Here is a 24,921-nt window from a genome sequence, read left to right as displayed (position 1 = left end):
ATCCCTGGACAAACCCTACTTCATTCCCATTTAGACACAACTTATAAAGACAGTTGTCTAGGTATGTGTTTCCTAGTTCTGGTCACATTTTAGGCCTGCTTTCTTCCATTTACACCTTGAAATTGGATGTTTTTATGTTTTCTTTGGCTCACACTTGAGGAAATTCTCCTGGATTGTTTCTGAAGATAGTTCGCTGCATGCATTTACATGTTATATTTCACCAGCTGAGCTCCCAGAGGGTAACTGCTTTGAGAGATGGTATTCAAACCCATCTCTAGATTGGCACAGACACCAACTACTCAGAACAGAAGCCAGCTGTAAGCAACCAGTAGGAACGAGCTGGTGCACACTAGCACAGCTTCAGACTGGCTGATGTGCATCTGTGTAAGAATCTATGATTCTATTCTAGAATCCATTTCTTTCTTCATTTTCAAAATTACTAGCAGGAAAGAGGCAGAGAGAGAGGGAAGGAAAAGGAAAAAGCACTTCCCAATGGGGCATGGTCGCATTGCAATTCTTTTCCTTCTGGTTGCCCATCCCATCAGGATTTGGGAAATGCATGCATACACACCTGGTGTATTTTCCAAACCACTGGGGTGGGATTTGAACCATGGTTGTCCATGTGGGATCTGGTTCCCAATACAAGCACTTAACCACTGCTCTATAGGGCTGACCCTCTAGAATCTATTAGGTCTTCAGAAAAGTCATGACACGTTTTCCTGTGTGTGTGGTGTTTTTTTTTTTTTTTTTTTATTTAAAAGTGTGTAGTGACTTCTCTGACAGTCTAATATTTCTACTCTGTACTTGGTCCACTCGTGAAATGTGTCTTCATGTAACACTGAGGAAGGGCTGTCTGAGTTAGTTTCTAGTGCAGTAAAAGCCATAGTGCATGCTGTAGAGGAAAGAAACAAGCAAACAAACAAAATAAAAAACCAATACTGGTGCTAACTATACGCACTACCTATTTCTGTGCAGTGTGAAAGGAACTATTCTCTGGTGGAAATTGATATCTCTATCTGAAAGGCAGGATGTGGCCTCTACAAACCTGCTCTTACGAAAAGACAGCTCCTACAAAGACTGCATCAAGCCTTCATCTCACAAAGAACTCCTGCTGGCACCATCCAAATTATTAACTCTAGAAACCCCCAAAATAGATTTCCTAAACCAGCTGACTCTGAACTTCTGCTATAGTCACATAGACTATCACGAGCCCAAGTATATGTTTCATTAAACGGTGTTGAGTCTACGGAAGCATTAACTACTGAATGGTACCTAAGAATCTAACAGAGGATTATTTTCTGCATGTATTAGTCACTGCCACCTCCTGACAAAATGTGACACTCTAGTTAAGGCTCTATTAGATATGCTAAATATCAGAAAGAAAAAGAGAACCATGAGATGGGGGTTGCTACAAGGAATGAGTGAGAGCAAAGGAACAACATTGGAAGAGAGGCCTTTGGCTCATTATAATACCCAGACAGGCTCAGTTTCCCATTGAAAAGCACAAAATACTAACATTAGAATAATAGTAACATAACCTACGACTATAGTTACAGCATTTAGAGGAGTGTTCTTCCATTTTCTTTAAAGTGCTTTTATTTATTTGGGAAGAGAGAAAGGGGAGGGCATCCCTGACATGGTCTCATCATGCCATCATCTAACCCCACCCTCCAGCCAACCAGAATCAGAGGCTCACCCACAGGCACACCTGGCATGTTCGGATGGACCCAGGATCTAAACCCCAGGCCTTCTCGTATGGCTCTGTCATTGCACAGTGGCACGATGACATACAAGGTTGGTCCCAGAGGAGCTTTCTGACAGATATGTAAAACCTACTTTACACAAGTTGACTTTATGGTGACTTTTATTGGGACAGTTCAGTTGCATAAAGCATGGAATAACCACTATGGAACAAAATTTTCCATTTGCATTTCTACAGAACCTGATATAGAGCATGAAGAACCTTTCCTCCTCTCCATTTCTCTTTCCAGTATTTATTTTTGGTTCATATCTGTATGCTCAAGAGCAACTTTGCACAGAATGTCAGAAATTGCAACTCCAGTCCATTGCAGACCCCCAAAGTCAGTACTATTGACAGTGTATTTACAGAGCACTACCGTATTTCTTATCGGTTCATGGCAAGACTCACTGAGATTGAGATTTGCATCTAGAATTTTCTTCCAGAAATTTGTCATAGGAATTTTAAATCTCTTAAAATCATGTTTAGAAAGGGGGTTGGGGTTCCATGTTGTGTATTCATCTGTGAGGAACTGGGAATTTAAAAGAACTAACTAGTTTTTAACCCCAAAGAGTTTGAAAAGCACTGTCTTCACTTGTGGTCTTTCTGTTTGCCAATGCCGTGTTCCAGATCCACAATTACGTGATGACTAATTCTGACGATTTGAATGCCCAGAGTGCAAAATCAGTACAAAGTCCGATGGAAATAATCCACTGCCTACTACTGATGTTTGCTTTTCTACCTTGAAAAACACAAGCACATATTAGTTCATTTCAATTTTTGCAATCAGATGAGATAGGAAAGATCTTATCTATATGTTATAGTGATTCAGCTGAGCTCAGAGACAGTGTACACTATCTAAGGTCCCACAGCTAAGCTGACAAGATGGAAAGGGTCAGATGAGAATTGAAGAGCTTATTTACTGGATGAGTGACCATGAAGAAATTGCTTAATCTCTTTGAGGTGTACTTCCTTATCAAAAGCTAGCAGATAATACTTATCTTACAGGAAGATGAAAGGAATACATGAAAAAAAAAACATGGTAACCACTCAAAATAAACATCGCAACCACTCAAAAAGAATTTTTTATCTTTGTGAAGGATCTGGTGCACTGGAACTACAGTTAAAACAATGGTATCTTGGGCCAGCAGATGGCGAAGTGGTTAAGACGCTGGATTCCCACATGACTGACCAAGGTTGGAGTCCCAGACTCAGTGGCTTGTAAAATCACTGTGGGTGCATGTGTGTGCAGGCCCAAAATCCCAAATGAAGGATGGGGAGGAGAAGGGGCTGCAACATAGCCATCCCTCTTGGGATCTGGAGTGGGGAGGAAGGTAATTTTTCACTTTCCCTCTCTTGGTCTCTCTCTAGTGAGTCCACATGTCCTATAGCAAAAACCTAAACAAAACAAAGCAACGACAAAAGAAATTTTTCCCCAGGACCTGACACACATACAAAAAGAAAAAAGTCAATAAATACTAGTAGAATAAGTGACTAAGTGAATGAGAATATGTTTTTCTTCTGCACCTTCCTAATGCATGCAGAGGTTAACCAAAAGGAATATAATCTTGCCAATTATATTCCCTATTACTATATTATTAAGGATTTCCTGGGTTGTGTTCAACTATACATAAAATTTTTGACACTCACCTTTAAGATTTTCAAGCTCATTTTAATTGAATAACACTTTTTTTCTATAAAAAGTTTCGAGATCTACTGTTTAAAACAAAGACAAGAAAATTATGGGTGACAGAAACAGTAGGATCTAGTTCTTGAGTTAGCCTGGACCTACAATAGCCCTTGGGACACTTCCTCAGATCCCCGAGACCCCATTGAGCACAGTCTGAAAAACATTATTTTTTTCTGTTAATGGAACGTATGAATACTTGGCAATAGAAATAGGCTTGACCAAAGTCACCTGAAATGACATGAATTTAGTAAGTTTGAAAAACATAAAGGCGGGAACCAGCAGTTAGTGTAATGGCTATGTCGCTGGACTCCCACGTAGTCGACCGCGGTTTGTGTCCTGGACCCGGTGGCTTAAAACTCACGCCGGGCGCGTGTGCGTGCGTGCCCAAGATCCCGAGAGGAGAATGGAGGAGAAGGGATTGCGGTGTGACCATCCCCCCTGGGGGGTGATTTCTTGCTTTCTGTCTCTATGTCTCTCTCTGTCTGTCTGGGGAGCGCACGCGCCCTATAGCGAAAACCTCTCCCCCCCCAAAAAAAAAATTAAAAAATAAAAAATAAAAAACAGAAAGAAAAAAAAACCATAAAGGCGAGCATCCAGACTTTCAGGATCATACCTACCTTTCTCAGAAGTGATAACTAAGAATCAATGATTTTCATTTACCTTTTAAAAAGTCTGTCTGTAACAAGGGACCCATAATCTTGTTTTGCTTAATCTAATCACACTTCTCGCACATTTTGATAGTAATGCAGAATTTCCTGTGCACTGTGGTTTTAATTGTTTGGTTGATGCTGTGATTATCCAGAGCCAACTTTTCTCAAGCCCAATGACAGGGAAACACAAAAAAATCTATGAAAAATGAACCTTCTGATAATCTATCGATCCTGCCTTATGAAAGTTAGGTAGCTGAAAACACTGTTCTGACTAGCTGGAAAAAATATTATGGGGCTTCATTAGCAGACGTACTCAAAATATGGAGCTGCCCAGGTCAGCACTGAGGAAATTTGCTGGGATGCGACTGTTAGTGCTGCATGGGAAGCTTGGGCAAATAGAACCTTAAAAAGGCAAAGCCCCAGAGGTCCATCCACAGTTCAAAGTAGTTATACATGCCCCTCAGGAAAACTGTTTTTGTTTTGGTTAAGAGTTTTTGCCATAGGGTACATGTGCTTGAAGGAAAGAGAGAGAGACAGACAGAGAGAGAGAAAGGGAAAGTAAGAAATTGCTGGGAGGATGGCAATGCCGCAATCCCTTCTCCTCCATTCACCCCTAGGGATTTTGAGCATGTGCACACACATGCTCAGAGTGATTTTCACACCCCTGGGTCCGGGACTCAGACCTGGGAGTCCAGTGCCTTAACCACTATGCCAGCTTCTGTCCCCTCCCTGCCCCAGGAAAGCTGTTAATATGAGGAGCTTATTTTTAGCTTTGTTGAATTCATGGAGAAAGTTGGACATGCGAGCCATTCATGAAAATGCGAAAAATTTCCAGTCTTTGTCCTGACCTTCCTAGTCCAGTTCCCTCATCTGTATGGCTGACAGACCTTCTCTGTACTGACAGCCTTAGTATGGTTTGAATTAGCAAATGCTACCCAGGGATATCGTCATTTTATTTGTCTTTCACTACAGATTCCTCTTCTTTTTCCTTTTATCTTTTTTTAACTATAGAAGTTCTTTTTTTTTTTTCTATGTCATTACTTTTATTTTTAATGTCTAGAGCTTGTAAGACAAGGACTAGATAGGCTTCCTTCCAGACACAAAAGTTTTATAAATTCTCAATTGGCTGGTGAGGCCAAGGCCAATAGGAGTACTTCTTCTTGTCTAATACGGTTTCTGGAAAGACTTCATTCAAGTCCTCAGTGGTCATCTGATCAAATGGAATTATGGTCTTCATCTTCTTCAGCTGTTTCTGATATTCTTCCATCCTAGCTTTTGAGAGGGACACAAACTCATCACAACTTTTCACATCTTCCTTTTCTTCAGTGTCCAACTGGGCAGTGTATTTACCCTGTGGTACAGGAAACTTCAGGGCATTAAACTTCTTCTCAAAGTAGTCCACCAAGCCTGCCTTGGCCACGTTGGCCTTGTAGTACACCCAGTTGCCTCTCTATTTTTCTTTTATTATTTTAGCTTTTTTATTTCTTCAAATAATCTTTTCAAATTACATAGACTTGTACATTTTAGAACAAAGCCGTATTAAATGTCTTATGATATATGACAGATAATATAAGAATTCATGATTTCCAAAAAAAGGACAAAAAGGAACCAGCAGTTGGCATAATGGCTATGTCACCGGACTCCCATGTAGTCAACTGCAGTTCAAGTCCTGGACCCAGTGGCTTAAACTCACACCAGGTACGTGTGTGTGCATGCCCAAGATCCCAAGAGGAGAATAGAGGAGAAGGGATTATGACTTAACCATTCCCTCTGGGGGGTGATTTCTCATTTTCTGTCTCTCTGTCTCTCTCTGTCTTTCTGGTGAGTGCACACACCCTATAGCAAAAACATCCCCCCCCCAAAAAAAAAGAAAAAAGAATTCCCAATTGCCACATAATTTTCACCTAGAATAATAACAGGGTGATTAGCAAGATCTGTATCACCTTATAACCATGGATTATAAATTAAACGATATACTTTTACAATATCAGTTAGAAGTCAGACCTTGATATTTCATAACAACTTTGTAAGAATATGTTTGAACATCATCTCTGATGCTGGTAAGGGAATCTAACATTTGTGTCCTTAATTTAAATCTGTATTTCATTAAATCTCTGTTCTCTGGGCTGAGAATGAATTTCTTCTTTTCTTCTCCTTTTTCCTTTTTTTTCTTTTTTTTTTAAATTTTACTTTTAGGAGAAAATTAGGCCTATAAATGTTAAAGACTCTTATATTTTATATGACTAGACTCCAATTTTCCAGATTACTGACCCTTGATCTATTCATTAAATCAGGCCTTCAATAAAATGGAATTCTTTACATTGTTAAGATCTTCAATAGTCTTTAATAGCATTAAAATTTCTGTACCTACATAGAGAATCAAAAAAAAGATAAAAGTAGACATTTTTTTTTTTCCAGAGGGATTTTTGCTATAGGGCATGTGTGCTCACTGGAAAGACAGAGAGACAGACAGAAAATGAGAAATCATTCCCCAGAGGGATGGCTATGCCACAGTCCCTTCTCCTCCATTCCCCTCTTTGGATTTTTAGCATGCCTGTACACATGCCTGGCATGAATTTTAAGGCACATGATCCAGTACTCAAACCGTGGTTGACTATGTGCAAGTCCAGTGATGTAACCATTATGCCATCTGCTGGTCCCAAACTAGACATATTTTAAGGCTTAGAACCACCTTTAAAGATTTGGAGATTTCCAAACCAAGTCTACACTGTCCACAAATTTTATGTCACCCATGATATTAAATTTTAAGGGAAAAATTCTTTTTTTTTTTTTTGAGAGAGGTTTTTTCACTATAGGGCACGTGTGCTCGCCAGACAGACAGAGAGACATAGAGACAGAAAGTGAGAAATCACCCCCCGGGGGGATGGCCACACTGCAATCCCTTCTCCTCCATTCTCCTCTCGGGATCTTGGGCACACACGCACACACCCCTGGCATGAGTTTTAAGCCACCGGGTCTGGGACGCGAACCACAGTCAACTACGTGGGAGTCCAGCAATATAGCCATTACGCTAACTGCTGGTTCCCAGGGAAAAACTCTTTTAAATATTAGCTGCCTTTTGGGGCTATATTTCTTTCAACTAGACGACAAAAAAGTTGCATGTGGAGGTAAGAAACACTGCATGTAGACTTAGGAAATGCTTTAGCCCTAGTGTTGGGAATGCTAGCTAGAATCTTGAAATCTTTTGATTTTGATTACCTCCCTAGGAGAGATGACATGGGGTAAAAGAGAGAGAATGATGTAGGCTCATGATAAAATGTTCTTTCCTAAATGCATGGCCAGAAGATTAAGACTGAGAGGAAGTGATGAGTCGTTCAGTAAAACACCTTGCACAGTTGAAGTGTCCAATGGGCAACTGGCAGGCTAAGAGATAGAGAGCCAGTTGTGGCAGAGAGGAAATTATTGAAGATGGTGAAAGATTTGTTTTTACTCTCTATGCCAGGGTTAAATGATCTCAGAAGGGAAGATACATGCTGAAGTTTCCTCTATAAGAGTGAAGTAACTCATGTTGCAAATAATGCTATAAACGATTACCACTACAATTCGAAAATTGTGTACTTTTGATGAAAGTCTAGGATTGGTTTGGCATCAAAGTGCTTTGGGATTCCAGTCAGCCTGCATGCTTCCCACCTTTACAGATAAGAAGATGTATTTTGCCAAAACTAACTGATCCAGAACAATGATGGGTAATAAACCTCAAAATTATAATTTTATAATTATTTTCAAGGTCATTATGGAAATTATGATAGTTTTACCATATAAGCCAAGGTTCATTCTGAGACATTTCTGTTTATAATGCAAACATTGTAATTAAGAGTCTTCTCATAAAAAGACTCAATATTCTCCCTGTTGAAGGCTTTAAATGAATTCAAATATCAAAACTGTCTGTGTCTCGTTACTTTAATGATTTAGGGCCCTAGATTAATTAGGGTGAGATCAAGAAGACCACTGGCCTTTCTCAGTTCCATGTCACTGCCGGGATGAGTAAGAGCTACCTGGCCCTAAAATATTTCTAGTTTTTGCCTCTTTTTTTTTTTTTTTTTTTTTTTACAGATGCTAATTACTAGTCTCATAATCAATATCCATAAATCAAGCTGGAGGTTCTGCCTATGGGTTCATTCAGCAAATATTTACTGAGCAATCTGCTAGGCACCATGCCCAGCACTGAAGATTAGAAGATGAACAAAGAGAAGAGGAAAAACACACAAGAGCCAATTTATACCAGAAAGATCTTTTCATTCCAAACAGCCATAATATAGACATCATTACCCTTCAAAATAAAATCTATTATTTTAAAAGTAATAAAAATAAAATGTGATAATTACAACAAATGTGGAAAGGTAGAAAGAAGAAAATTAATATCCATAATAACACCCCCTGGAGATAATCACTATTGATTTGGGAATATTTTCTGTATGTGTGGATCAGAACGTTTGTGCTTAAAAACATCATGGATCATCTTGAGATAGATTTTTTGGCAGACTTCCTGATAGAGATTAGAAACTAAAGGCTTAAAGCTAAATTTACTGCTTACATGAGATTTTGTGATATTGAGTCTCTTCAATACTCTTAATCCTTCTCTACTTCATCTTGAACTGATAATTTAGTCTTATTTGAGTCTAAAAAGTATTATTTCCTCTGAGAGGCCTTCCCTAACAATTAGGTTCCCCATTCTACACTCCCAAAGCACTCCAATTTCCCTTATGTGTTTCAACTGTAATTATAACAAAATAATGAACTATTAGTAATGTCCATTTCTTCCATCATACTGTGGTAAGGCTTAAGCAGGGCCTTTCATATTGACTGTTAAATCCTTTCTCCCTTTCAAAATGTCAGGTATATAAAAATACACTTTAGCTTAGCTGAATGAATAAAAGTTTGTGGTATAAAGACCAAAGGTTCTACAAGAATCCTGACAGGACCAGAGGCTATGAAAATGAGCACAAAGCTACTACTCTAAACCCTGGTATGGTCTCAACCTGGTGGTGCAGTTGGTAGCAAACTGAACTAAAATGCTGGAAGCCACCTGGTCAACCACAGGTTCAGGAACCTCAGGTCTGCTTGAAAACATGACAGGTGCATATGTATCTGCCCAAGATCCTGAGGAGCTGGAGGACCAAGGAAATAGAATCTCAGTATAATGAGAGCCTATCTATTATAAGATAATTCTCTCTCTCTCCTTCCTGGTCTCTATTGCATGCATATGCGCTCTCTATTATGAATAAAATAAGTGTTAAACCTGTATGGTTTGGTTTGTATGTTGGTAGGGCAAAACAGTAAGAAACGAGCATGCCAGCATGGGGCCATAGAAATTTAGTGTGAAACCTTATGGAGAAGAGACTAAGGAATATTCCAGTGTACCTGACTGATGTAATATATTTCTGAAATTTCACTTTTTTGGGACATTTATCCACTTTCTTGTTGATACACGCTATAAATCTCAAGACATAGATGCACCCCAAAAATGACTTAAAAGTTTGTGTATAAAAATCATATTTAAAAATGCATGAAGATTTTCCAAGAAAAGCATCTGAAGATAACTCTACTGAAGTCATACTCTTGTATAATAAAGCAGATATTTTACCAAATGTACAGCAACATAAAGAACTTAGAAACATCCTGGAATCAAGATTTGTGGGAAGGGAATACTCTCTTATTCCAGGAGAATATTCTTTATATATGTATATATATATATATATATAAAGAAATTCATTAGAAGGAATAGTTTAGAGCAAAATTTTTTTTGAGAGGTTTTTGCTATAGGGCACGTGCACTTGCCAGAAAGACAGAGAGAGAGAGAGACAGAAAGTGAGAAATCACTCCCAGGGGGGATGGCCATGCCACAATCCCTTCTCCTCCATTCTCCTCTCGGAATCTTGGGCATGCACACACACGCACCTGGCGTGAATTTAAGCCACGGGGTCCAGGACTTGAACCATGGTCAACTACATGGGAGTCCAGCGAGATAGCAATTATTCTAACTGCTGGTCTCAGCAAATGTTTTCTTATGATAGCTTTTAGTTTGTGGTTTCTTTCCAAACAGATGAAATACACCAATTGAGTAGTCTAAAGCCAGCTCTTTATAAATTTCATACATTTTCAGTGAAGAGATGCAGTAGGAAGTCTGTTCTTTCTAACATTATTTGTGTAAGTATTCTTCAGACTTCATGGATTTAAATCATGTCACAGCTGGCACACCTTTGGGAATTACCTACCTCACCTCCATAACTGCAGTTGAGGAAAAGGGTTGGAGAGACTTGCTTATGCTGGTTGCTGACAACTAGAACCAGGCCTCTGGACTCCTTGCCCTTCTCATGTCCTTTCTCCAGGCCTCACAGTCTTCCGGAATGAGCTGTGTTTGTGTTTTGGGAACTGAGGATGAGGCAACGCCCAGAATTCAAGGTTGACCAACTACGTGTATGACTGTGGACCGCCATTAGGTCAAAGGGACCCAGTCTTCCACCTTCCCTAAAAAGCCAAAGGATATATAATGTTCGAGCCCCAAAGTGAAAAGACTTGAAATGCTGCCAACTATCTGTGAAAGAACTTGTGACATCTTGAAGAAACTCAAATCTGGACTCACTATCCTAAAAACGAAAACAAAGTATCAGGAAAGAAATTTGGAATATTAATTTGCTATTTAAATGAAATGAGTGGAAACAGCAGTTGGCGTAATGGCTATGTCGCTGGTCCCTCGTGTAGTCAACTGTGGTTCGAGTCCCGGACCTGGTGGCTTAAATATACCAGGTACATGTGTGTGCGTGCCCAAGATCCCAAGAGTAGAATGGAAGAGAAGGGATTGTGGCATGGCCATGCCCCCGGTGGGGGGGGTGATTTCTCACTTTCTGTTTCTCTGTCTCTCTCTCTATTTCTGGCAAACACACCCACCCTATGGCAAAAACCTCTCAAAAAAAAAAAAAAAAAAAACCAAGAAGTCAATTGGAAAAAGGGCAATTTTGTCACTTTGATGACATGATAGAACCCTGTAAATGGCGAAGCACTGAACCAGGTTCTTCTGTGCTGAGGGAATGTGGACAGCTGACAAACATCCCCTTGTGAAGCAAAAAGCTGAGACTGGGCTATGTGCCTGTCAAACTCACCCCAGGAGCTTCGCACATCTGGGCTCTGGCTTTACAATAAAGACCAAGGAACAATATACTCCTCACAGCTTTCTGGCCCCAGAGATTCTCAAACCTATTCCCAATCTGTCAGGGTGCTAATCTGTTTGGAACATTCAGTCTTTCTTTCCAGAATGTCTTCCCAGAGTAGCCCAACCCTTTCTTCAAACTGCCAACACAGCCTGACTGTGGTGCTCCTCTCAGCTGGAATTCTGCACACACATCTGCTGGCTGGTTTATTTCACTATTAATGAAGACGCTGTGTGACAAAAATCTGAACGTAATGTGCATATTGGTCAGTGATCTGCAGCACTTTGCCTGTGAATGCTGACCCTGGGATGTGGCTTCACAGCTGGTACCTACAAGAACAGCCAGCTTCTATGGGGCAAGGAGTGGTGATCTCTCTAAACCCTTTAAGAACTATGGCTATGTAACAGCTATTGAGGTACTGAGAATTACGAAGAGTAAAACAGAAAAACATTCTTTAGCGTTAAAGGATCCTAATTTGCATTATCTATTTTAAACTCTCATATGACTTTTAACCCATATTCAATGAGTCTGGGTTACCCTTATCTTTGAAGCCAGGTGCAGCCAAGGGTAATAATAGTTAAACCACATCACTCTGACTTAGGAAGCTTTCAAGAATTTTCTAGATTTTTACTGTAATTTACTTAAAACTTTCCAAAAATCCTCTTTAGACATTTTTTCTTTTCCCCAATTCTCATATTGCCAGGATTACCTTCCTGCACATTTTGGTGAATGAAATCCTCCATCTAACTATATACTTATATTTTGAAGAGGAAATTGAAGGTGCAAAAAGAATCCATGTAAATTATTTGTATTGTTTAGCTCAATGACAAATTCTAAGCTCCATGGATACAGGGATAAGTAGTCCTTAAAATTAGGGCTGGCCCCATAGTACATTGGTCAAGTGCTAGCTGGAGGGAGCTGGATCCCACATGGATGACTATGGTTCGAATCCTGGTTGTAGTGACTTGGGAAACATGTGCGCATGTGCCCAGGATTTTGATGTGATGGAGGAATGAAGGAGGATTATAGCATGACTTGGCCCCACTGGGGGTGTTCTCTCTCTCTCTTTCACACACACACACACACACACACACACACACACACGGAATTAAAAGAGAGAAAGAGATGGGACTAGTAGATGGCATAACGGTTATGTAGCTGGACTCTCATGTAGTCAACTGCAGTTCAAGTCCTGGACCCGATGGCTTAAAATTCATGCCAGGCGCATGTGCGCATGCCCAAGATCCCAAGAGGGGAATGGACGAGAATGGATTGCAGAGTGATCATCCTCCTCTCACTCCCAGGGGATGATTTCTTGCTTTCTGTCTCTCCTGTGAGTGCATGCACCCTATAGCAAAAATCTCTCGAAAGGAAGAAAGAAAGAAAGAAAGAAAGAAAGAAAGAGAAAGAAAGAAAGAAAGAAAGAAAGAAAGAAAGAAAGAGAAAGAAAGAAAGAAAGAAAGAAAGAAAGAAAGAAAGAGAAAGAAAGAAAGAAAGAAAGAAAGAAAGAAAGAAAGAGAAAGAAAGAAAGAAAGAAAGAAAGAAAGAAAGAAAGAAAGAAAGAAAGAAAAAGAGAAAGAGAGAGGAAAGAATGAAAAAAGAGAAAGATAAGACACGATTCCTGTCTTATCACATAACTGTCTCCATTTTATAGAAAAGAATCTACACTGAGATTGAGGGAAGTTATAGAGATAGTAGTGGTGACATCTGAACTGGAACCACATTGTCTAACTTCTGGATCATTACTCTCTAGTTGTGTATCCAAGAATTTGTTTTTCACAGATTGAAAAATGTGAACTATTTGGGAATAAAAAAACATACACGCAAAATTTATACCTAATTAAAATTCTTGAACTGGCATAAAAATAATAGTTATAGCTAACTGGAATTTGAAATGGCTTTCTATATGACTTCTTTATTTGGTTAAGCCTCTATCGCAGTGTCTCTACAGAGCAATAGAATGTAAAGCAAAAGTGAAAATGTTCTGTTTTTCCCAGTACAGTAGTCATTAGCCACATGCAACTATTGAGCCCTTGAAATGCAGCTGGTACAACTGAGGAACTGAATTATTTTATTTTATTTTATTTTAATGAATTTAAATCTAAGTATACACATGCAGCTAGCAGCTGCCATACTGGACAGCATGAATCTTTAGGATGCAGATCATGAGAACATTGGGGATGACAAGGGATTACCTTTTACCCTTAACAGATAAAACAGATGATCTTTTCCTTAACAGATAAAAGGGATATTAAATAGATATTTAGCAGATTTTTACCTGTTTTAATATTTTGTGGGCATTCACGTAAAACTGTAGTAGAAACAGAAACAGTTAGACAAAGGTATTAACAGGCACCGCTTCGAAGGATGTAGCCTTTCACAAAAATAAGAGACAATGCCCCCTCACTTCACATGCTGGTCACCGATGGAAAAGGGATTGCTTATTCACAGACAGAGAAAAGCAGTTATAGTTGCAGCAGGAGAGAAAATAAGCTTGTGCTTACAGATAGCTGTTTCTAAAAAAAAAAAAAAAAATGGCATGGCTATTTTTGTCCATGCAAGCCCTGACATGTTACTGAGTAATAAAAGCTCTGTGGTCTATAATGAACTGGTTGAATGAGAGAGGAAGAGAAATATTATTCTCTCCTCTTAATAAGAGGCAAGCAAACCTGAAACCTTAAGTTGTTGTCTATGCACATTGAAAAAAAAAAAGAAAAGAAAAGATTTCAGCTCTTAAATATTCAGGAGTTGGCTCAGCAGATGGCAAACATTCTTTTTGTATCACTAATTTCGATAACCTTCTGACTTACATGTTGTAGTATCTAAGGACTTTTTTTAAAAAAATAAAAGCACACCTGCTTTTTCTTATTCATTTTGCATTTCCACACTCTAAAGATAACCAAGCTGCTCAGTGTGACAAAGTTTCATCAGTGGTTCTGCTCCTAAGACAAGGAGGTGGGGAAATTTGGTGGCCAGGGGCCAGAAGACTAAATAAAAAAGAGAAGTGTAAATGGAGTCCCTGACTCTAACTCTGTTCCACCAGCCCATGTGGGCATCATCAGAGGGTAAACCGAAGCCAAGACTCATGGAGCAATCAGGTCACCATAATTTTCTCCTCTTACTTATGCATGGAATTATTCTAGACAGACAAGACACCATCCTTAGTGATAAAAAGGTAATGGGATATAAGTTTTCAACTTGTTTTACTATGGAACTGTCACTACCTTTTCCCTTGGTTCTCTACAATGGGAGGGGTGATTCAACCCGTTCTAGGAGGAAGAAGTCTTTCTCAGCCCTCCCTCAATTTTCTCCACTGCTCACCCCAGGATGGGAAGAGTAAACATTTCTCTTTCCCTCCCAGGAAGTGGCTGATGATTGAACTTCCCTACCCTGAAAAGACAAGCTAATGACTTAATCCCTGAATTTCACAGCTATTGAAGACTATTGCAAGAAAGAAAGTAAATACCACAGGGCTCTGGGCTTGATAGATAGTTTGTAATGCTGGTGTTCGGAAAAGTATTAAAAATTGGAGTTGGTGAGCAAGAGAAATGGGGAGCTACTAGATGGAGGAAATTGTCTGGGAAAAGAGAATGGGGTAGGAGGGATGGGGGGCACTGAACAGGAAACATAGGGTGAGTAATCAGAAAACAATCTTGAATATGAGGAGAGTAACAGCCCTCTCTATTTTCCACTCAATGCTGACATAAGTGAGAAACATCCCCAAATCTTTGCTTGAAACATCAGGTGGGATTTTTCTTCACCTCACTAAATCAACTGCCCAATGGACACACCCAACAACCATTCTTGTCACAGAATGTTGTCTATTTGCAGTTGCTTTCTAGGGCCATCTTGCCACTATACCCTAGCACACCTTAAGCCCCAGGGACTTTGTGATAGGTCCTGGGGACAAGTCTCTCCACCTGCACTCTGGAAGATGGAGGGAAGAGAGTTTATGTTCAAGCTGGGACAGTGACCTCTAGGTGAAAGCTCTGTAATGTAAATGTAGTCAACCACTAATTGTCTTTCCAATATCGGTTCCCATTTTCATGTTCTTCAAACAAATTCCAAATATTTTTTTAGGCATCTACCATCCCTGTTGCTTGCTTGCTTTGTTTTAATTTGTTCAGGATTTTCTATTAATTTATTTTTTGAAAGAGAGAGAGAGAGACACCCTTGTCAAAGTCTCATCATGGTGTCATCCCCTTTCCCCAGCCCTCCAGCCAGCCAGAATTGTGGGAATGCTTTCATATTAGCTCAGGATCCAAACCCACAGTCAGCCATATGACTTCCAGCATTTCAGTTAAGTTTGCCACCACCTGTGCCACCAAGACTGGGTTGTGCCATTCCTTTCTTCTTGATTTGTGTTACTTAGGGGAAGCAGACCCTATCTCCAGTTTGGAGGTGGTTCTTGCTGATTCAAGCATGGTGATTCCATCCCCATCATTCAGGATCCAGACTTAAGTCAATTAACCCATCGTGTTTCCCTTTGGATAATGAACTGGGGCCTATGACCTACCTGGAGTGTTGGTTCAGTTAGACAGAAGGAAAAAAAGTTTTATTTCAAGGTTGGAAGAGATAATATTGTCCTTTTCTGTTGAACATGAACTTAAAAAAAATATATCACATTGATTCTTAATGGCAACCATTCTTTTAACACAAGGAAAACCAATCTTAAGTTGATTGAAAAGTTGTGACACAGGGTATGATGAAAAATCCCTTTATATTTGAATACATTGTTGAGCCATGAAATCAGCCATTTTTGAAGCTCACCCTACATACGAATTTATCCATGTCCCTATTGTTTAAATCAATTTACTTGGAGTTGTCTATTATTTGTTGCAGAAAACTGATTTAAAATCTTTAACAGAGGTACCTAGGAAGCTGGTAAGGAAACTTTTTTAGTCTACTATTATGTACTAAGAGAAATATCTGAGAATGAATGCTTTCTAAAAAATAAAGTTTTATTTGACTCACATTTCAAAGGATGGAACCTTTAAAGGTGTAAGACTGGCATAAAACTGACTACATTACAACACAGCCAACAGAAGCAGAGAAAATGGTAGCTGTTACAGAGATAGAGATACCTGGGGGCAGCCATCTTCCTTTTATAATAACCTGCTCTACCAAGAACTAACCCCTTATGAAAGTTAGAATTCACTTTGTCTCCCCTGACACAGCATTAGCCCATTCAGGAGGCTAATGCCTCCGTAGCCAATCACTGCCCACTAGACATCGCTTCTTAAAGGTCTCCTTACTCCCAACACCATTACACCGGGAAATAAAGTCTGAAACAGGAATTTCTAGGAGACAAGCTGTTGTCCACATCATAGCAAAAATACAGATCTCTAGTAAAATAGGCCTTAGGACTTTCAATGATTGGTTGTAAAGGGAAACCTTTTAGTGTAGAAGAGGCAGGTAGCTAATTAAGCAGCCTCAATTCTACTTTCAAGGATCTCACTTTTCTACATTGGATTCTCTGAAGTCAGACACAGTAGCCCACTGCTCTTGGCCCCAGAGGTATGTAAACTCCCCTTTAATGTCTGAGCTAGATATAGTCAAGTCGTAACTTGCAACAAGACTTTGTTATATGCTAAGGGAGAACAACAGGAACATGAGCAAAGACTATACCAACAAAATTCATCCGACCTTCAGAAAAAAATATATATATATCATTATTCCACTGCTAGCTGGTACCTGGGTTTACAGAGCTTGTCTTATTTCTTATTCTAGTATATAAGGGATTTACCAAAGATTGACTCAGCTTGACATGTGATCCTGCTCCAGTTTCTAACTTCCTCCAAATTGACCTCCACATGGACAGCACCATCTTAACAGTCTCCCTTTCTGGAGTTCCCTCCCAGGCCTTTGATACACTTTAGTGTGAGTGTTCCATTCAAGTTCTGGTCAAGAGAGTCCATCTATGGCTGTGTTTCTCAAAGTCTGACCCAAGAATTCTTCATGTTAAGATCACCAGGGATTATCACTTAAACCCTGGGTTCCATTCTAAGGGACTATGACTCATGAAGTCCTGAGTGGCACCCAGGTATTTATGTTTTAGCCAGTTCTCCAGGTAATTGAGATGGAGATAAAAACAGAAAACATTGTTCTGAGAACAGATTTAACTTTGATGTAGCGTGTATGGTATACTACAAGGAAATAAATATTATACAAATGCGACTCCTCAAATGTGTATATGTAGTAGCTGTTTTAGACTTTCAAATCTGCCTGGTAAATACAATTCTACAAGACATGTTCTATACCTCTTTTTCTTTCATAACCATTCCAAACACATGCTTTTTTGTACCCAGAAAAATAGGTACATGAGAGAATTTTGTCTTCTTCTGACTTCAAAGAATCATAGTTAAAATTAATATATACATTTCTTTGTAGAATGAGATTTTATAAGAAGCAACATAAAGAAAGAGATCTTGGAAGCTGAACATAACTTTCAACAGAAATAATTTTGTTTTTATTTTTAAAAAAATTCTAAAAATTGCCAAATGCATGGTAGTAGGATGCTCACACATTAGAACTCAAGGATGACTGGGAACCAGCAGATGGCCTAATAGTTACATTGTGGGACTCCCACACAGTTGACCACAGTTGAAGTCCCAGACCCAGGGGCTTAAAACACATCAGGCATGTGTTGGGGCATGCCCAAAATCCCAAGAGGAGAATGGAGGAGAATGGATTGTGCGTGGCCATCCCCCCCTGGGGCAAGGGGGTTGATTTCTTGCTTGCTCTCTCTCTCTCTCTCTCTCCCTCTCTCTCTCTGTTTTACTGCAAACATATGTGCCTTATAGCAGGGAAAAAAGAAAAAAGAAAAAACTCAAGAATGACTGAAAATAAACAAGAGAAGCAGTTTAAGTGACCAGTCCACATGCCAAGTTCACTCCTACTCATAACAAAATAAGAATGGCCCTCCTGATGCAAAATGTCTCTTTATTCAACTAGCCATGCATTCATCAACTCACTGTCTTCTGTTTCCAGATCACATTTCATTAATTTATTGTGTTTAGAGTTGTCGTAACCATAAATCATTACATGGAAGGAGTATGAAGTACTTTACTTGAATGTATGCTGTCTTTACTTAGAATGACTCTGATGGATATTAGGTAAGTTTTAGCTGGTGGGAAGTTGTCTGAAACTGGATTCGCCCAGAGCAGCCGCTGAGACAGAGATTTAAGTGATAGCAATTTATCTGCCATCAGATCAAGGAATTGTGGGTAGACAAATGGGGAAGTGGAATAGAAAGGGAAAAAAAGAAAGAAAAGCAATACCGGGTGTGATAATGAGCAATTTACTGCTGTGGCAACCGGGACTTAGCCCCCAGGGGAATTCTGGGACATCATGCATGATGTCATCAGAGTTTTCATAACCAAGGGATAAGGAGCTGGAGAATTTATCCCAGTTCTTTTTCCTTCTTGATTGGGAGATGCTCCATAAACATTTTCTCCCCCAAGCTCTTTCAGTGTTCCCTTTGTGTGATGATGAGCAGCTTCCGGGTCTCAGGAGCTTAAAGGAGAAAGCCGTCAGCAGATGAGGGACTGTTAAGTACTGAGATGAGATGGGTTAGGCCTCAACAGTGTCTGCTGCAAGTCCACCTTTGGCATCACTTAGATCCCTCTGGCCTCTGTTAAATTGACCCCATACTATAGCTGACTCTTTAGAGTTATTGGTCAGAATTTCAAAAGAGAAAATACAGAAGACCCTAGGAAAGTTAATGGGGCAAGATACATTCTCAGCAGCTGTAGCTGGTCCCAAAGTCAGAACTGGTCATTATCATACCTCCTCTCTACCACCTGTTTAGCAATCCTAGCTAGTCTAGGTCTCTTGCTTTGAATATAACCTAAACCTTCATCCCTGAAGGATCCGAGCCCCTGACTACCATGGTCTTGTAAAACTAAAACTACTTGTATTGCCTGGTCATGATGGTCACTCTGTATGAAAGAAATTGAAAAGGGTCCCAATGGGACCAGCCAGTTGTGTGGTAGTTAAGGTGGCTGGATCCCACATGGCCAACTGTGCGGTTTAAGTCCTAGATCCAGCAGGTTGAAAACATATTGGGTGTGTGTGTAAGTGTGCCAAAAATCTAAGGGGGAGAATGGAAGAGAAGGGATTGCAGCATGACTATCCCCCAGTGGGTGATTTCTTACTTCTCCTCTCTCTGTATTCGTTCCACTGAGTGCACTCACCGTAGAGGAAAAAAAAATTCAATAAAAATTACTCAGAAATTGATTTATTTTAGTCTAACAAATAATTAAAGCTTCCAGTTCTAGGTGTTTCATTGTTTTTGTGAAAAATCAACTTCAAACATTCATAGAATATATATGTGCTATGGCTTGGATAATACTTTTCCCCAGAGTCATGGTTTGAAAGTTGGTCCTCAGTGTAATGATGTTGTGTAGCGCTAAGACCTTTGAGAGATGAGGCCTCGTGGGCAGTGATTGGATCACAGAGGCATTATGCTCATAAATGGACTTAAAAAAAAAAAAAAGTCACCAGAAAAGTTCCTGAGTTTAAGACATCTTCCCTGCTGCATTATGTATCAATGAGACAGGTGAAAAACAAGGGCCCTCCTGGAGTCAGAAAGTGTCTTCTCAGCTCTCTTTCTGCAGGATGTAGCCAACTTGAAATCATGTATCTGACCACAAGCATAAAACAGGAACTGGCCAGAACCTCTTGCAGTCGGATGAAAGACTAAAATTGATATGAAAATGAACTATGCCTCGTTTCCATGCTGAAAATCATGCCCAGGTTGTAGATTGAAGATGCTAATGTTACATGAGATATAAGTAGATCCATGAACAGCTACCATGCCTGCTCTGAGTAAAGCCCTCCTATACATGCCTTGACCTGACAACTTCCTACCCCTAACCCTAATAAAACCCCGTTACTGCCAGCTTTTACGACAGTTGGGACTCTCTCTCTCCTGCCAGCTCCCTTTTGCTCAAGCATGTAGTCGACCATGATTCGAGTTCTGGACCCAGTAGCTTAAACTCACGCCGGGCGCATGTGCGTGTGTACCCAAGATCCCGAGAGAATTGAGGAGAAGGGATTGCACCATGGCCTATTCCCCCCAGGGGGTGATTTCTCGCTTTCTCTCTGTCTGTCTCTGTCTTCCTGGCGAGCGCATATGCCCTATTATTTATATATATATAAATATATATATAAATTTATAATATATATATAAATTTATTTATATATAAAATATATATATATATGTAGGTGTGTGTGTGTGTATATAATTTATATATATATATATATGAGGATATCAGATATATGTGTGTTGAAGGATTGAGGACAATGGGAGGAGGAAACCAAAAAGGAAAGGCAGGGTGGGGGATAATGGGCACACAAAAAACAGGCTTTTTTTTTTTTTTTTTTAAGCTCAAGGTGCGTGTGTTCAGAGAGAGAATAAGAGGGAAAGTGAGAAATCACCACCTAGAGAAGATGGCCACGCTGCAGTCCCTTCTCCTCAATTCTCTCGGGATCTTGGGCATGCACATGCATGCACCAGGTGTGATTTTCAAGCCTCCAGGTCCAAGACTCAAACCGCAGTCATCCATGTGGGAGTCCAGTAACATACCTGTTATGCCATCTGCTGTCCCCAAAACAGGCTTTGTGTAAAAAGTTAATGTATTTGAGTATTTACTATGCCTTTACTCACGGTGTTAATCAACTGTCTATATGATCTGACCTTACACCTACAATAATATCGAATGCTACTTAGTATTTGTTTACAAATGATGAAACTGAGATTTAGAGAAGTGAGTTCTGCAGTTGGTAAGGACAGAGCTAGCATTCTCCCTTAATCAGACTCTAGATCCTAAGCTGGGAAGAGCTGTATGAAATAAGCAGTTACCCACCTCTCAGGCCTCGTGTACTTGTGGTGCTTGCTCTGTGGCATATTCACAGATCCCTCCTAAGCGGGGTGACAAGTGAAGCACTGCTCAGTCTAGGTTAACAGCTCCTGGCACCTAGACAAAGGTGGGCACAGGACCCTCACAGGGCCTCAGGGTCAGCTTCTGCTGTGGGCCCTGGAAGGGCAGGCTCCCTCACAGGTTCCCGGAGCTCACATGCCTACCTTCTGCTGATCCACAGCACCAAGCAGACAGGGTAGTCCTCGACATGGGCTTTGGGGATGAGGGCAGGGAGCGAGGCAGTTCTGCAGCTCCCTAATCACTTCACACAGTGGGTGCTTAGGGCCAAGCTAGCTGTAACACAAGGACGGCTCGGTTTCTGGGGTCTGTAAGGAAGGGCCAGCCTTCTACGTGAAAGCGCAAAGCTCCAGGTGGCCTCTCTCGGGACTGATGTTCGTTCAACATAGGCCATTTTTCTGGCTTCCAGGATTCTTGGTTACAATTTATATTGACTCAGCTGCAGGCATTCGGCTGCCACAGCTATGCTGTCATCTGAAGATTGCTAATTCCTTATATAAATGTAAGGATATATAAGCTTTGGTCTGGGCCTGTCTGGAAAGTAAGTGAGCAAGTGTCCCTTCTCCGAAATTAACACAGGAGTCATTAACCCACAGATAAGGAGTCTACTACGAAATGTAAATTCCTTGTACTACTAAGACTTTAGTTGTGCCCCTCGGGTTGTTCTCTCACATGCACCCCTTCTGCAAACTCATACCCTCTCCACCCTGCCCCAGATATCTTTGTGCAAATGTGAGATGCAGCCCGGGAACACCTCCAGTTTTTGACGCGGAAATTAAAATCCAGGACTCAGAGGCAAGAAGACCTTGGTCAGAGAGCTTTGCAGTAGAGTATAGCTGCCAGGGTCAGGTGCTGCGGCTCCCATTCGGCTTGGCTACCCACGCGCACTAGGAAATGGGAACTGTCGAGTCCATGAAGATGCTCAAAAATTAAATACAGCACTGCCCCCTTATCTGTAGTTCTGCTTTCAGATTTCGGTTACCTATGGTCAACCTTGATCAGAAAATAGCTGCGTAGAGTCCAATAAGATATTTGGCGACACGGAGGGCTATTCACATAACTTTTATTACAGCATTAGTTATGGTTGTTCTACTTTATTATCAGCTATTGTTGTTAATCTCCTACTGTGACTTATTTATATATGAGACGTATCATAGGTATGTATGTGTAAGAAGAGACACAGAAGAGAGGGAGAGTTTGGTGCTATCCAAGGTTTCAGGCATGCATTGGAGCTCTTGGAAGATATCTCCCATGGATAAGCGGGGAATTACTATACTCTGCTTTTCTGGATTTCCTATAGATCTTGTATCCACTTCCTGTGGCTGCCATAAGAGATTGTCACAAATTTGGTGCTGAAGAGCAAAAGAAATTTACCTTCTCACTGTCCTAGAGGGTAGGAGTCTGAAATTAAAGTGTCAGCAGTGTTAGTTTCCTCTGAGGTTTCAGAGGGAATATCAGTTTCAAGAATCTTTTTTAGTTTCTGGTGGCTGCCGGAGACTGCTGCTGTTCCTTGACTTGTAGATAGAGCTCCAGCCTCTGCCTCCATCTTCACATCACCTCCTTGTGCATGCGTGCATGTGTGCATGTGTGTATCCCTTCTGTGTCTCTTAAAAGGTCACTTAGTATTGCATTTGGGACCCATCTGGATATTTCGAGATGAGCTTGTTGTAAAATTATTAGCCTAACACATCTGCAAAGACCATTTTTCCAAACAAGGTCACATTCACAGGTTCCAGGAATTAGACATTAACATATTTTGGGGGGGACACCATCACCCTCTACAGATCCCCCTATGTCCTATTCCTTTGGAATGAATTATTTTGGACTTGCTACATGCTAGGTATGAGTAGATCATCAGAGTCCATCATTTGGTAACAAAATGTTTATCGAGTTTCTACCACAAGGCAGGAATCTAGCTAGGAGTTAAAGTTAAACAAGTGAGATATGAGGGAGTGCTCAGAAAGCTTTTGGAAAATACATAACATAAAAACACCACACACAGGGCTGGCAGGTGGCATAGTGATTAAGGGTCCTGGATTCACACATGGCCTACTGAAGTTCAAGTTCCAGACCTGATGGCTTGCTTTCTCATTCTCACCCACTCTGTCCCTCTCTAGTCATAATTAAAAATAAAACAAATAAATAAATAAAGTTAAATTTTAAAATAATTCTTTGTATAAAAAAAGAAAAAAATACACTACACATGAATTTCAATTCTTTTGCACACACACACACACGAAAGTTTGCCTTTTAATTCCACTTTTCCATGAATTTTTTGGAGCCCTCTCATATACCACCACCCACCTAACTGTATCTAAGAACAAACTCACAAGTGACTAATCAGACATGGAGCAAAGCACAAGCACAGAACAGACATTATGCCGTCACCCTGTCAGAGAGGCAGTTGGCTTGTATGAGTAATTTTAACAACAACAAAAATGTCTCCCCGCAGATCCCACTTCCAGTTAAAAGAAATGCCATCATTTCCTTTACCTTCATTGTGAACCCACCCTAAGAGAGTCGACAGTACAGGAAGTTGACAGAGTGAAGATATGCCAAATCTGACCCTTTGCAAAGATTTCACGTGGCAGATAGCAGAACTTTGGCTGGTTCATCTTTCTGATTTTCTGTGGCCACACACTCTTAAGGTGGAACTCAAAAACACATTTCCCTTTATCAAGTAATGAACACTCCTAAACCATTTCCAAAAGGAAGAATTGAAACTTGGGACTAGTAAGCTTGGAATGTATGGACCAAGAGCAAAAATTTGCTGCTTTAAATTCTTCCTCCTAACTAAGGGGACTCTAGAAACAAGGACACACTCCCACAGAGTTCCACATACTCTCTTAGTTAAGAAACTGCCCCACCTCACTAACTGCTTCCGTCCATATGGATTTTATAATGAATTCACTAAAATAAAACTTCCAAATCACTAGAATTTGAAAGTATCAAGGTCACTGAATTCACTGTATCTAAAAATTAGGGAATGCCAAATGCTTTTAATGCCACACTGTACTCCATTTGATTACCCCAGGTATGGCAGTCAGTATATTTTCTTCCTAGTACTCTGAGCCCTCGTCTCAGCAAGTCTGTGCCATCTTTCTTCTGAGAGAGAGTAATAGAGAGATAGCACCCCCACAGGGTTTTGATGTGTGTTCCACCTCCAGCACCATCCAGCCCCAGATCATGAGCATATGAGCACTCAGCATACACAGGGAGGTCTCTGGACATGAATCTAGAAACTTCCCATGTGAATTAGCCTTGCAGAGCCTTGTATTTTACCACCATGCTACCGTCCAGGCACAAGTCTGTACCATTTTACAAGCAGAGGCTGCCCAATGCTTTCTTTTTTATTTTTAATTCTTTTTTTTTTAATAATTCATTTTACACCATCACAACACACAAATGAATTTTCCATCCAAAATACACTGTGCATTGTCTCAATCAAGCACATCCACATACATGTTCTCAGCAAATAATTTTCCAATTCTTACGTCCTGCATATCTTGCCCTTTGTCTTGCCATCCCTGATTCCCCATTCCCCACCCTCTGCTATGTCCCATCTTCCTCCCCCATTGTCCCTGGCATCCATGGTTGCCCTCCATACCTTCCCTCCCCCCACACCCCCCATTCAATTGTTCTGCCAATGAACTTAATTAGTCTAAATAAATCCATTAGCTAGCACAGCTGACACAAACCTACACATGTATCCAAGTCTGACCCTAGGCATAAA

General features: G+C 40.3%; 1 protein-coding gene across 1 annotated transcript in view; it reads right to left on the bottom strand.

Annotated features, from left to right (window-relative positions):
• Positions 1-5,186: 5,186 nt before the first annotated feature.
• The window catches only part of LOC102482125 (ATP synthase subunit d, mitochondrial), a 22,542-nt gene continuing 2,807 nt past the window's right edge, over positions 5,187-24,921 (bottom strand). The window contains exons 2-3 of the mRNA XM_006155153.1: positions 13,526-13,558; positions 5,187-5,528 (exon numbers count right to left, since the gene is read on the bottom strand). Of these exons, the coding sequence (XP_006155215.1) occupies positions 5,187-5,528; positions 13,526-13,558 (375 nt within the window). The remainder of the gene's footprint in view (positions 5,529-13,525; positions 13,559-24,921) is intronic.

Source organism: Tupaia chinensis, unplaced genomic scaffold, assembly GCF_000334495.1.
Source record: "Tupaia chinensis unplaced genomic scaffold, TupChi_1.0 Scaffold000437_1, whole genome shotgun sequence".
Lineage (NCBI taxonomy): Eukaryota > Metazoa > Chordata > Mammalia > Scandentia > Tupaiidae > Tupaia > Tupaia belangeri.
Note: the sequence above shows the minus strand (reverse complement) of the source record. Positions and strands in the feature narration are given on the sequence as shown.